The sequence below is a fragment of the Coenobita brevimanus genome, chromosome 49 (genome assembly GCF_032717465.1).
Source record: "Coenobita brevimanus isolate Jiangsu-jjx chromosome 49, ASM3271746v2, whole genome shotgun sequence".
Classification (NCBI taxonomy): domain Eukaryota; kingdom Metazoa; phylum Arthropoda; class Malacostraca; order Decapoda; family Coenobitidae; genus Coenobita; species Coenobita brevimanus.
In genome coordinates this window covers 6844536-6858362 of record NC_137002.1, presented here as the reverse complement: position 1 = coordinate 6858362, position 13827 = coordinate 6844536, and the positions used below count along the sequence as shown (strand labels likewise).

General features: G+C 40.0%; 1 protein-coding gene across 1 annotated transcript; it reads right to left on the bottom strand.

The window, feature by feature from the left end:
* Window positions 1–1479: 1479 nt before the first annotated feature.
* Window positions 1480–13482, bottom strand: LOC145399492 (U-scoloptoxin(01)-Cw1a-like). Its single transcript, XM_080272097.1, has 4 exons — window positions 13423–13482; window positions 2821–2916; window positions 2282–2359; window positions 1480–1629 (listed from the first exon to the last, which is right to left on the bottom strand). Exons 1-4 carry the CDS (start codon window positions 13480–13482, stop codon window positions 1480–1482), a joined length of 384 nt encoding a protein of 127 aa, XP_080128223.1.
* Between the last annotated feature and the right edge of the window lie 345 nt (window positions 13483–13827).

The window sequence follows — 13827 nt, the reverse complement described above, 5'->3', positions numbered from 1 at the left end:
TTCAAGACCCGTTCATTTCGAGATGCTTGGACACACTGCGTTCGAAAGACTGGAGATCATAAAAAGTAGGAAACACGGAGGGAGACAGTTCCAGAGATGACCTGATGCAAAGGGTTGAAAATCTGGGCCAAGTTAAAAGTAAAAAAAAACTATTGATGATTTGTATCAGTTTTGGGGAGACGTCTAGAAGTGATGGCATTGGAAACGAAATCCCTTAACCCTGACTATGCTTACGTCTTTAATTATGAGTTTTAGCGAGATGACCGCAAGTAATGGCATTAGAAACGAAATCCTTTAACGTCCTGACTTTACTTACGTCTTTTCTTGTATTCTTGTTGCCACCAGACGTTTAATTTACTGAGACTTTCTTTATTTTCGAAGATTTTTTCTAACTGGTAATTTTAGCTATATTTACACTCGGCTTGTTTTCATCTGACGGGACTTGGTTATTTCCACAATCTCAATACACCCTGAATACCCACAACCTGATGTTATGGTTGCATGAAATTCGACACAGGCTATGAGTCTCCTTGGTTACCAGCAAATTTATCCTCCAAACTTACAGAGGGAGACGGGGAGTGTGGGAGGTAAGACAGACACAGATGGAGAATGGCAAATGAGAGAGACAGAGGAACAAATCAGAGAAAGAGAGAGAGAGAGAGAGAGAGAGAGAGAGAGAGAGAGAGAGAGAGAGAGAGAGAGAATGTATGCATATATGTACTTAAATGTATGAATTAATTTAATCTAACGGGTATACTGTATGCTTAAAACCAAATCGCCATATGGAATGCAAAACCCTATTTCGTTATTATTATTCTTTTTGGAACATCTGTGGTTAATAGGTAAAATCAGCCTGCATCCCACATTACAAAGTGCAGTTAGCAGCAATAGAGGAAGGCTAAACACATTCCATCGCACTTGCTTCAGAAATTATCATCAAAAACAGAGTTCGCATTTCACATAGCGGTTTAATGTTTAAGCATACGACCATACAGCTGATGAGAGAGATCGGAACTAACATAATGGTAAAATGTGTGTGTGTGTGTGTGTGTGTGTGTGTGTGTGTGTGTGTGTGTGTGTGTGTGTGTGTGTGTGTGTGTGTGTGTGTGTGTGTGAATAAATCAACAAATTGTATCTACAAACTAACATAATACTCTGCAAAATAAAGAATACCCACGCTAACATAGTGGAAAAGAAGGGCATGATCAACAACAATAAAGAAACAAGAGAAGATCAATGAAGAAAGTTATTATTAGGTATACGTATAGACAAACTGTGCTCATACTACATCATACATGCTAAGTGAATCTATACACATTTCATGCACATAAAAAACGGAAATCATCATCATCAAAACTATTAGCAGACCAAACTAGGGGGGACATTACCAGGACTAATCTAGGGACCATACAGACCAAATGGGCCAGCGCTCCAAGGTCCTAGCAGGGTCTATGAGCAAATCTAACCACAATACTGAGCTTAATGATGTCCTTTGCCGTCAGGAATCATGCAGGTCTCAGAGGCGAGGTCATAGTACTGCTCAGAGGCGGCGCAGTCCACGCTGAACCAGAAGTTGCAGACGCAGAACTGCTGCTGGAAGATGGTACCGTTTGGGCAGAGGAAGGAGTCCTGTGGGTACGGAGATGTTAGGAATTAGAAGACTTTATCTCTCTCTCTCTCTCTCTCTCTCTCTCTCTCTCTCTCTCTCTATATATATATATATATATATATATATATATATATATATATATATATATATATATATATCAGTCTGTCCTTTCTCTCTCAATCATTAAATGTCTCTATCTGTCCGTCCATCCTTCATAGTATCTACCTATCGGTTTAAGTCGATCATCATCCCATCCAAACAATTCTATCTATCTATCGGCCCATCCTTCACTGGTATGGGTAAGACAAAGGATGAGTCCTCCTGGGAAAAATTTGTTGGAGATATTAAGAATTCTACCCACATTGTCACACTGTGATTAAAGTCATGCCGAAACTACTATTTCTTCACAATAAACATGGATGACACTTTTTGTTTTCCTTGTGCCCTTTTGATCACTGAACATAACATGAAACTAAATATTTTTTAAGTGTGTGGTGACCGCATGAGTAAAGAAACAGTGATACACGAGCAACCTTACATAAAACTTCAGCTCAAGAATATTATTTGATTTGGGTTAGAAGTGTGTGGCATATGCTTGAGTGAAAGAAGCATAAAGAAGCAATCCTCTGCACAACTTCAGGTAAAGTAATTAAGTAAATCCCGTCTAATCACCTTGCGTCCATTATGACAGATGTGGTACACTTGACAGCCGGCCACGTCAGCAGTGTCAGCGTAGTAAGCCGGCTCTTGCTGCAGGGGAAAATTTACAGAAATCAAACTCATTTTTACTAGACAGTGTTCCATAGCTCTGAAATATTTTGAGAAATAGTTATCCTCCTTTATTGCGTTTATCTGTTACGAGAAATGGGTACTGTCGCCACAGCAGTGAATTAATATGATACAATAATGTCTGGTCGTTAAAATATGTGCACTCCAGTTTGGTTCGGAGGAGTTCGGTAGTTGTATGAGTGAAAATAAAACTATAACCAAGTAACCCACTTCTTCGCAACCTTAAATTCTGTGAAGAAAAAATAATACAGTATAATGTTAAGCTAAACTCACTTCTGAACTTACAGACAGTTACACAAACTTAAAGTGCAGATATCTTAAAACTTACTGTTGGTGACTTCATGTTTTGCCCTCTAAATGCCTAATACAAACCATCCACATTATAATCCAGGTAAACCCCAAAAACATCATATATATATTACCCGGTCCTGACAAGAGAACCCAGTGTCAGGGATGGATGACAGGATGGGGTAGTCTACACCGGGTACACCACCACCGGGGATGGCATTTCGCAGCGCCTGCCAGGAATAAAAGCAGAGGTTAGATTGACGCCTACACACTGCACGACCGTCATTTTAACTCACTGAACCTGGTGACGTATTCTTCTGTTTTCTTCTTGCTGCCGCGCCACACGACTTTATGTTTGACCCCATGGATCCGTGTGTGTGTGTGTGTGTGTGTGTGTGTGTGTGTGTGTGTGTGTGTGTGTGTGTGTGTGTGTGTGTGTGTGTATTAATGGCTGCTGTTACAACACTATTTTACTCAATGTGTGTGTGTGTGTGTGTGTGTGTGTGTGTGTGTGTGTGTGTGTGTGTGTGTTTTAATGGCTGCTGCTACAACAATTTTTTACTCAATTTAACATAAACCTCTATTACTGACTGGGTTATCAAGGTTCTATCAAACAACTACAGTTCAACAAATACGGTATGTGTTAATCTGAACGACACTGTCAGAAGATGGCAAGATTGTGATGAGAAACAAACAATCCCGAGTTAACAGACTTTTTCAACTAAATTACCTAGATAAACCATTCACCGACCCTCAAAGTACGCGGGGCCTTCTCCAGTTCAAATAAAGCATCTGGATTAGCAAATAATACTCTCAAATAATACATCACCAGATTCAAAGGGTTAAGATAGAATATTCTGCCAAGTCTCAATTTTCCCGAATGTTACTGCTCTATCTTTTATTATTCCTTTAGGATTGTAGAGGTCCAAGGCTAGGCTGCTTAGTCCTATATGGGCGGTCACCATTTCCCCCCCCCCATTCAGTTTTACAGACAGAATGATGTAGATTGATTTACTGTACATAACGAAAAAGGTAAATATAGACAAGATAGATAAGGACTGATTGATAAATTTACAGACCAGCTGACTAAGTATTATACACAGCTATATTAGGAATGACAATAAAATTAAAATTATCAACCCTATATACATCACGTACCTCAATGGGATCCACAGGAATATGTCTATCACCACCATTACCACCATTTCTATCACTGCTGCCACCATTTCCATCATTGCTGCCACCATTACCATCATTGTTGCCACCATTACCATCATTGTTGCCATTACCACCATTTCCACCATTGTTGCCACCATTACCACCATCACCATAGTAGTGCCATAGGGCTCCATGCTGATAATCCTGGCCTCTCACCTGGCCCACTACTCCCCCCGAAACCACTGCTGTTCAGATAGAAAATTAGTGGCGTTAACATAAGATCTATCCATTAACTGATCAATTTATGCATTTACTGATATAATCTTTACCAATATTTCATTTATTATTCATTATCAAATATATTTTCAATATATGGTAGTCTGTGTTTTCATATGTGTGTGTGTGTGTGTGTGTGTGTGTGTGTGTGTGTGTGTGTGTGTGTGTGTGTGTGTGTGTGTAAATCACATGGGTCTTTATACACACACACACACACACACACACACACACACACACACACACACACACACAAAATTCCCATCAACAACAGCTCAACAAAATAAGTTTCAATATATACTTACCAAGGGCCAGCACGAACTTATAGGCAATCATGTCTGAAAGGAAAAAGAAAAGAAGTCATGTATACTGAAGATAATTTCCGCTATTCATCTACAAGTCAGCTACTGTAGTCCAAAGTGTGTGTGTGTGTGTGTGTGTGTGTGTGTGTGTGTGTGTGTGTGTGTGTGTGTGAGAGAGAGAGAGAGAGAGAGAGAGAGAGAGAGAGAGAAACTCGTGGAATCAAAGTCCAGAGTATACAGACAAGGGTAGTACCAAAAGAGGTTACAGGTAGCGCCTCTATAGTTCATTCATTTTAACGAGTAAAGATGGGGCAAGAATGGTATTATATTTAGTGTCAAGAATTTATTAAACCGCTAAGAAACAGATGCCAAGGAATTAAATCAGTCAGGAAGAGGTGTTTTAAAGCCCATTAAGAATAAGAACAGACATCAAATTACTGAGACGGGGCGAGTATGGCAGGGGTTTACTGTCAAGAAATTATTAAATCGCTAAGATACAGATGCCAAGGAATTAAATCAGTCAGGAACAAGTTTTTTTTTAGAGCCTATTATGAATACAGAGATCGACTAGAGATGATGGGATGAGTTTGGTAAAGTCAAGAAATTATTAAATCGCTAAAAATCTGATGTCAAGAAATTATAACACTCAGGAAGATGTGTTGAGAACCTAAGAATACAACAGAAGCAACCCAGAAGTATAGAGATCAACTTACTGCTTGGGATGATGCGATGAGTATGGTTGTGTGTAGGGTGGGCGAGTTTATATAGTGATGTTGGGGGGTGAGTTTAGTGTCTCGACCTTGTTAAACACAGAGAGAAGCACACCGCAGTAGGGGTGGTGGTAATGGTAGTAGTAGGGGTGGTGGTGGTCGTGGCGGTGGTGGTGGAAGCAGGCATCGTAGTGTGTGGAAAGGGAGCGAGATGAGAGACAAAGGGGGTAAGGAGCAGAACTATAAATACAGGTTGTTCAATATTTCTAAATCACAGGATTTTTTTTTTTATGCGAAATATAAACCGGGTATGTCGTCTGGGTCTCTCTGTAAGGAATAATAGACACTGAGCATGTTCTGTAAATAAGCGATTTTGTGCTGCCATTATATTTTTCCTGTGACTTCAGACTTATGGGACACACTGTGTGTGTGTGTGTGTGTGTGTGTGTGTGTGTGTGTGTGTGTGTGTGTGTGTGTGTGTGTGTGTGTGTGTGTGTGTGTGTGTGTGTGTGTGTGTCTGTGTGTATGTGTGTGTGTAAGAGAGAGAGAGAGAGAGAGAGAGAACGACCACAAAATGAGGATGAGACAGACGGAAGTGGGTTAAGATGAGAAGTGTACTGTATACCATAGGCGTAACCGTTTTAACACCCTGTGGTCCAGTAATGACGGGGAAGAGACAACAATAACCAAGGCTGCGGACGCGAAGGCATTTTCTTCTTTACAATTAAGAGTCCGTGTACCCGCAGCATCTCTCCCTTCCAGGTTAATTCCAACGTAAGATAATGATTCTGTTTTAGCCTATCGCACGTGAATTAATGAGATTTTTTTTTTTTTGCAATTGACACGTTAATTGCAGTCAGCTAACTTTCATCTGACATAACTGCACCACTACCATAACTTATAATGGAAGTCGTGGTTGCATGGATTCAATGACCATTAGTTATGAGATCGGTATGAGTCTCCTTGGTTACTAGTCAAAATGATCCGCTTATCTGACTACACTTGAAGTGGGATTACGGAACTCAATCATTCCAACTTAAGTACGAAGTCGTGGTTGCGTGGATTCAATTACTTATGAGGTGGGTATGAGTTTCCTTGGTTACTACTAAGAATAATCCACCTAAGTACCATGAAAAGGAGTTAGGAATCTTTTATGTGACAACAAACCGACTTTAGCACCAGCTTCTACGTTATTTACGAAAACTAGAGCTATAAACGCAAATACGTAGCTCTAACATACGAGTCTATATGGCTGATGCGGAATGGTAAAAACGCCTTCACGTAAAGGTTCTAGAGCAGCGTTTCCCAACCTGGGGGGTGCGCCCCCCTGGGGGGGTGTTTGAGATTGCTAGGGGGGGCGTGAGGTAATCAGAGTTCAACATAGCGCTAGGTCATTTCAATGCATACAGGATATTCCCAAAGATATGTATGAATAAGAAACTTTGATAAGAAAACTTCAATCATCATTTCAAGCAACCACATGTAGTGTTGCCATCTAGCGTCTTAAGCATCCATATGGAACAGATAAAAGCATCGTTGTTTAGACGTCAGAGGGGTGGCTCGGGTGGAGGGGATCATGAATGCAGTCCTGACCAAAGGGGGGCGCAGTGTTAAAAAGGTTGGGAACCCCTGAATCTAGAGTATAAATGATCCCGCACCACCTTCCTCCGCTACTCTTAGCCGGCTGAATCTAGAGTATAATGATCCCGCACCACCTTCCTCCGCTACCCTTAGCCGGCTGATCTACACGCAGTGAACGAATTAATCGACCAATTTAAGGCGTCTTATATTATACAGTAACGAAAGGAAAACGTGAAAATAAATCTTTAAATCCGTAAATCCATCTAAATGTTGTTGTTTTGCAAAAAGATCTACCAACCATGGCTTCTATGATTTTTCGTACAATCTACTCTGCGCATTTTTCCCCTCACCTTGAAGCTAGGTGTTAAGAGCAACTAAATATTATATAGTATAAGAAATGCTCTCTCTCTCTCTCTCTCTCTCTCTCTCTCTAGCCACCACCACAACCGCCATCCCTGAATATCGGACTGTCATTAATAACGTTTTGTTAAGGGGAAAATAAAAGGTGTACTGGGAAGTAATTAAATTTTATACTGTGTGTGTGTGTGTGTGTGTGTGTGTGTGTGTGTGTGTGTGTGTGTGTTGATATTCTCTCTCATTCTCTCTCTCGTGTTAGTTTTGTCCTTTCCGTATTCAACCTCTCCCCATTTTCTCGTTTCCCCTTCCTAGCTGTTACTTTCTCCCTCCCACTTTTACTCTACCGCCTACCAGCATTAAGACCACATAACTTGCTGAGTTGAATCTTTGGAGCACATTAATACGTAAAGCATTCCATTATAACGAGAAGTAAAAGCCAAGAATTGCAAATAATCCTAAATTATAATAATTTCCGATCGCTTCGTTTATAAGGAACGCGTCGGCCTAGTGATGACTGAATAATAATAATTCATCCATCATCCAATCCTACGTCGCCCCAGGAGAAGCACAGGAACCCAGGGCTAGGCAAGTTGGTCCTGACTTTTAAGACGACAGTGACCAGCCTCACTCATCCCTGAGTGGTATTACGTGAGCAATGAACACCAACCACCCATTGGATATAAACCTACACAGGCTCAATCCGATTGGAGTGCCTTTATTACCCACTAACTACCAGGTGCCACAATTTGGTTATATGGTTACCACCCAGCATAGTAAATGGTTTCCTGGCGTACAGGAAACCATTTGGCTTGTCACTCAGTGTAGAGTTACTCATAGGCATAAGGAAGAGGAAAGAATGAAGGAAAGAAAGACAGAAGAGGGAATGTAAAGTTACCCGTTGCCAGAAGAAAGGGGGGATGGAAGAGAGGAAAGGGCAGACACCAAAGCAGCACTACATCGAGTGAGTGGATGGTGAGCGCCCCCACCTACCACGAAATAATAATAATAATAAATAATAATCTCGAGCACGCACGGCTAATTCAAATATCTTAAGCGCAATTCAACTGGGACTTACGAACATTAACCTTCAGTGCGATGACTATCTAAAATGTCAATGATACGAAGTCCTCGTACTGAAAATACGAACTATTAGAGTTTCTGCTACTCCAAGATGTCAGTTTTACGTTTTCTTCGATTGGCCTGAATCTTGAGAAAAGGGAGCTAAATACAGTAACTATAGTGCATTTTAACGACAAGGATCTTACACCCTTTCCAGCTCCTGATACAATACTATACTGAAATTACTGTTCATATAGTTTTGCTCATTCAACTTTGGCCAAATACTGATTTGTACCGTACAATATTTAAATTAGTTTGCTCAAAAAGTATGGATAATCACTGTACAGAATAAGTTTGTCTGGAGGACTGGGCCTGGCTGTAAGGGAACTGGGAGGTTGCATTACTAACTAAGGTGACTCATCCTGCCTCACTGCTAAGGCTAATCAAAATTCATGTAGCAATGACTTATTTGGGTGTCCCAACTCTGTCAACTGAAAACAAATCGGCTGTTTATAATGTTTAACTGCACTGTAAATAAAGTTCTGCTTTACAAATCTCTTATGTTGTGGCTGGTCAGTGGGTGACAGAAAAATCACGTTTAGCTTTGAATACCTGTGATAGCTTTCACACTTAACCTTTAATTTCCATCTTTTTACTTCTAACTTGGCCCTGATTTACATTCTTTTATGGCTAGTTTTACATACCTCGATAAGAAAACAGGACCACCACAGCTCTAAAAGCACTTCATGACTAACATCATATTCATTCATTCATCATCTAATCCTGTGTTGTCCCATGAGGAGCATAAGATGGCTAGACAAGTTGTCCTGACATTTAAAACGAGTGACCAGCCTCACTTGTCCCTGAGAGGCATTACATGAGCAATAAACCCTAACTACCTCTTCGATATAAACCTGCACAGACTCAATCCAACTGGAGTGCCTTAATTACCTATTAACCCACCAGGTGCCATAATTTGGTTATATGGTTACCACTCAGCATGGTACATGGTTTCCTGGTGTACAGGAAAGAAGAGGAAGGAAGGGAGAGAGGAAAGGACAGTGACCCAAGAGCAGCACTACACTGAGTGAGTGGATGGTGAGCAACCCCACCTACCACTTCCAGTGCTAATCCACTGTTACAATTGAGCACTGAAGATGGAGAATAATTTTAGATTAAGAGTAAAATGAGTATAGTAGTACAGTACTGTATAAAATATTCCACCGTTGTCTGATGTCTCCAAAATATAATAATGTATAAAATCTTCACATGAGTCTCCATGCTGCTGCCATGCCTCTGCAAAATATTTACTCAAGAGGTCTCCAGCTGCTATGAAGACTTTAGCAAAAATTTACCAAGATGAATGCACTGTCATCAAGAAACTATACTAGTTTCACAATATCTTGGCCTAGATTTTTGTGCTTTTGTAGCTTATTTCACATAAGTCAATGGCAGAACAAAATAATGGTACAGCTCTGGATCCTGTCCATTGCATCTAAAAAGGACATAACACTGAGACAATAGCAAGCTGAAATACACAGTGAAAACTGCTAAGGAAGAAGGTTAAAAAGTCCTCTGTGTCATCGAGAATGCAGCCCTTAGACCTATCCAGCCTTACCACAATACTTGACACTCATTACCTGATGACTGAAAGGGCTGCTCCTGTACTGTGTTGCTGTGTCAATGGGTCAATATGGGTTGATTAATCCAGTAATGACAGTTTGTGTGGAGTTAAGTTACCTGTAAATAGACATTATACATTATTAGTACAGTGTACAGTACAGTCTATAGCTGCTTATTTATACAACAGCAATAGTGTACTTTTTATCAATCTGTATATTGCACTGTGGACATACCTGACACTATTTGTTCTTGAAGCCCATCAGTCATACAAATAATAATAGGACTGAGGGAGTTAAATATATAACTATAAGGCTAGTTTAACTTACATATCATTTTCATATGGGAAAGCATCGCCTTTCATCGTCGATCACCACTACATGACTGCGATGATGCAAAGCCTGGATCACGTCAGCCGCCACAGCACATCAAACAAAAACTACACAAAAAATCTGGAAGGGGATTACAGTATCAGTAGGCATTCTATTAAAACAGAAAATGTTCAAATTTGCCTAATAACATACCTACCATAAAGCACAATACAGCAGGCCAATCCAAACAAGCAAGGTCGCTGTCCCTCCAAGCTCAACAGTGCCCAAATCCGCCACTCTACAGGAAGATGTCAGCCACGGAGGCAGGTGGCATCACAAATGACACAGGCCAACACAACACAACACCACAAAACACTCCTGGAGAGAGACAACATTACTCTGTGCTCCAGACAAGTGCTACTTGTTCAAACAATCCCTACTTAGGAGAGGTTTCATGGCCTCTCTTGATCAGTGATTTAATCTGAATATTACATCTTCATATCCTCTTGTATGTTATACGTCCAAAGTACTGTACATAAACAATGAAAAGGACATAACTAAAATATGAGACATTATTAAGCTGAAATAAACAGTGAAACTGCTAAGGAAGAAGGCTGTGAAGTCCTCTGAATCACTGAGAGTGCTGCCCTAAGATTTCTCCAGCCTTACCAATACTTAACACCCATTACCTGATGACTGAAAGGGTTGCTCCTGTACTGATGTGTTATATCAGTGGGTCAATATGGGTTGATTAATCCAGTGATAACATTTGATGGGGAGTTAAGTTGTTATCTGTAAAAAGACAGTTTATTTTATCAGCAAAGTGTATTATAGTCACTTATTTATACAGCTGTAATACTGTATTTTTTACTGATTTGTTTAGTGCACTCTGGACATATAATATACTCTTCATATCTACGGACCATCAGTCATACAAATACACTATGGGAATCAAAGTGTTAATTATTTATGGATAAAGTTACTTACATTTTATTTTTATGTGGGAGAGCAACGCCTTTCATCGTCGATCACCACCACACAACTGCGATGGGGCAAACCCAGGATCACGCACGTCACCCACCACAGCGTGTCAAACAAAAACTACACATGAGTTCTGAAAGGAAATTATACAATTAGTAAATGTCCCATTTACAAATATATATAAAAAAGTTTAACTTTGCCTAATAACATACCTACTCTACAGATATGTGCAGTGAGTCAATCCAAACAAGCCAGGTCAGCATCCTTCAACACTCCACGATGCCCAAGTCTGCCACTCTACAGGATGACATCAGCCAGGGAAGCAGGCAGCACCAGAGTACAGAACTATACAACACAAACTGCATGAAACTTTTCTGAAAAAAATGTAGCAATATACTGTGCTCTGAGCAAATATTTAATGTTCCTAGCCATCCCAACATAGAAATAACCTGCCATAGCTACCTAGAACTAACCTAACCATCCTTACCTTGAACTATCAAAATTAGTCCTACCTAGAGCTACCATAACTAGCCCTACCTAGAACTATACAGTCTGAACATACTAATTAAAACTCATGACCTGAAGAACAGAAGGGTTGTTCCTGTGCTGACTTAGGTCCATTAATCCAGCCTTGACCACTTCATGGGGATTAAAGTACAGGTATTGCGATGTATCTGGAAAAAAAACATATAAAGGTACGGGTATCCCTTATTATATGATCTACCACTGCATTTGTTCACTTATATGATATCGAGTTTCTTTTCACTTTTCAATTGCCATTTTTGCTATTACGATACGGAACAATGCCTTAGTTCCATACAACGCTCGGTATGAACGCCACATCTAAGGCTACAGCCATTTGTCTCTTTCAAAATAGTCGCCGACATGCTAGCATGTGCGCATCCTGTTCAAGTGTCGCCTAATAACGCCCATTCTAATGTCAACCTTTTTAACTTTTCGATTGCCATTTTCATTATTACGATACGAAACAATGTCTTGGTTCCATACAACACTCAGTACAAACCCCACACTCAAGTCATTTCTCTCTTTCAAAATAGTCGCCAACACGCTCGCATGTGCACATCCCATTCATGTCGCATAATAACACCTTTTCTAATATCAGTTACATTACTGTACTCTCTCATTCCTTATATATATATGTTTTCTGTACGAACATTTATTATCCGACTGAATTTCTAGTAACGTGGCCCAAACGTATAATGACAGATACCTGCAGGAGTAAAAAGATAGTCTAGCCACTGTCACATTTATATGCAGTACCATATACAGTATAGAAACACACAATGTCACACTAAAAATTAAACTAACCCGTGGATTCAATTCATTCTACAGTATTATTTTATTCTTGCATATACCATAAAGGGTAAACAGACAAACTTTCCTCTTACTTTTGTGTGAGGAGGTGCTTACCCTTGCTCAACCACCACTATGACTGTGTATGACTGCCAGGCCAGACAAGAAAATACAAGGTACAAATACAACCCAACATCACTATTACTTCTGAAAAGATACACCATCATCTTTCAGTCACAACAAGTGCTTATTTGCACTAACCATCCTAAATAAGTCAACCAGCTCTGATGATGACAATCAAAACTCACAACCAGAAGATTAGCTGAGTTGCTCCAACACCAATCTCCTGTTATGCCTTCAGGTCAATGTGCCTGCAAGGGCAGCTTCACGGTGAGTGAAGTACTAGAATGTCTATGGAAAAAATAACCATTGTCACATTTGCAACTAAAAAACACAATGCCATTGTAAAAATTCCACCAATCCTTGAATCAAAATGTATATTATTATATCCTTGCAAATATAATAAAGGGGTAAAACAAACAACCATTATTCAAAGGGTACTTACCCATAGCTGTTATGTGAAAGGGTAGAGCTTACCCTTTATCGAAATGACAGAACTGACCGCCAAGCCAGACAAGACACACAATGCAGTGTTGCTGCCTGCTAATCCAGAGAACACGCACTACCAACACAAGCCAAGACACAAACATACTGGAAAGAGATGGCATTATTCTGAGCTCCAACACAATTTAATCTTTTTATTTCACTCTTGCAAATACTATACATTATATACGGATAACCATAATTGTAAAGAAACTTACCTACTTTTATGCGGGGTGGCACTTACCCTTCGTTGACTACAATCACACCACCATGCTGACTGCCAAGCCATACAAGAAACACAGCTACTTATTCAACCCCACATCTAACACTTCTGAAAAGAAAAAACATTATCATCTGCTCCAGACAAACAGTTAATTGTCCTAACCGTCCCTAACAAGTCCTATCCAGCCCTAGCATGAAAATAAAACTCACGACTCTAACACCAGAAGAGTTGCTCAAGCGCTGACCAACTGTTGTGCCCACAGATCAACAAAGGTCATTCCAGCAAGAACTGCTTCATGGTGCATAGTGCCAGCATCTAACAGGAAGAAGTGATATACAAGTATTGTTAAAAATTAATTAACTGTTCTCACCTTTTTCATGTATAATAAAATGCAATGTCACACAAAAAACTACACATATCATACAAGGGTAACAACAACCATAATTCTAAGTCTACTTACCTATTGCTTTTATGTGAGAAGGTAGAGCTTGCCCTTGGTTAACACCCTCACATGACTGCACTGACAGCCAAGCCAGACAAGAAACATCAGCTATTAATACAACCCACCATCACAACATTTCTGAAAAGAGACAGCATTATCTTCTGCATAAAACAAATATTTATATCTCCTAACCAACCCTAACAAGAC

Bases quoted from the DNA above. Each gene is read 5' to 3' on its own strand.
- LOC145399492 (XM_080272097.1), bottom strand. From the start codon at position 13,482: ATGCACCATGAAGCAGTTCTTGCTGGAATGACCTTTGTTGATCTGTGG. The intron at 2,917-13,422 runs GTCAGCGCTTGA...TATTCCTGGCAG, and splicing joins ATCTGTGGGCACAACAGTTG to GCGCTGCGAAATGCCATCCC. The intron at 2,360-2,820 runs GTAATATATATA...TTTCCCCTGCAG, and splicing joins GGTTCTCTTGTCAGGACCGG to CAAGAGCCGGCTTACTACGC.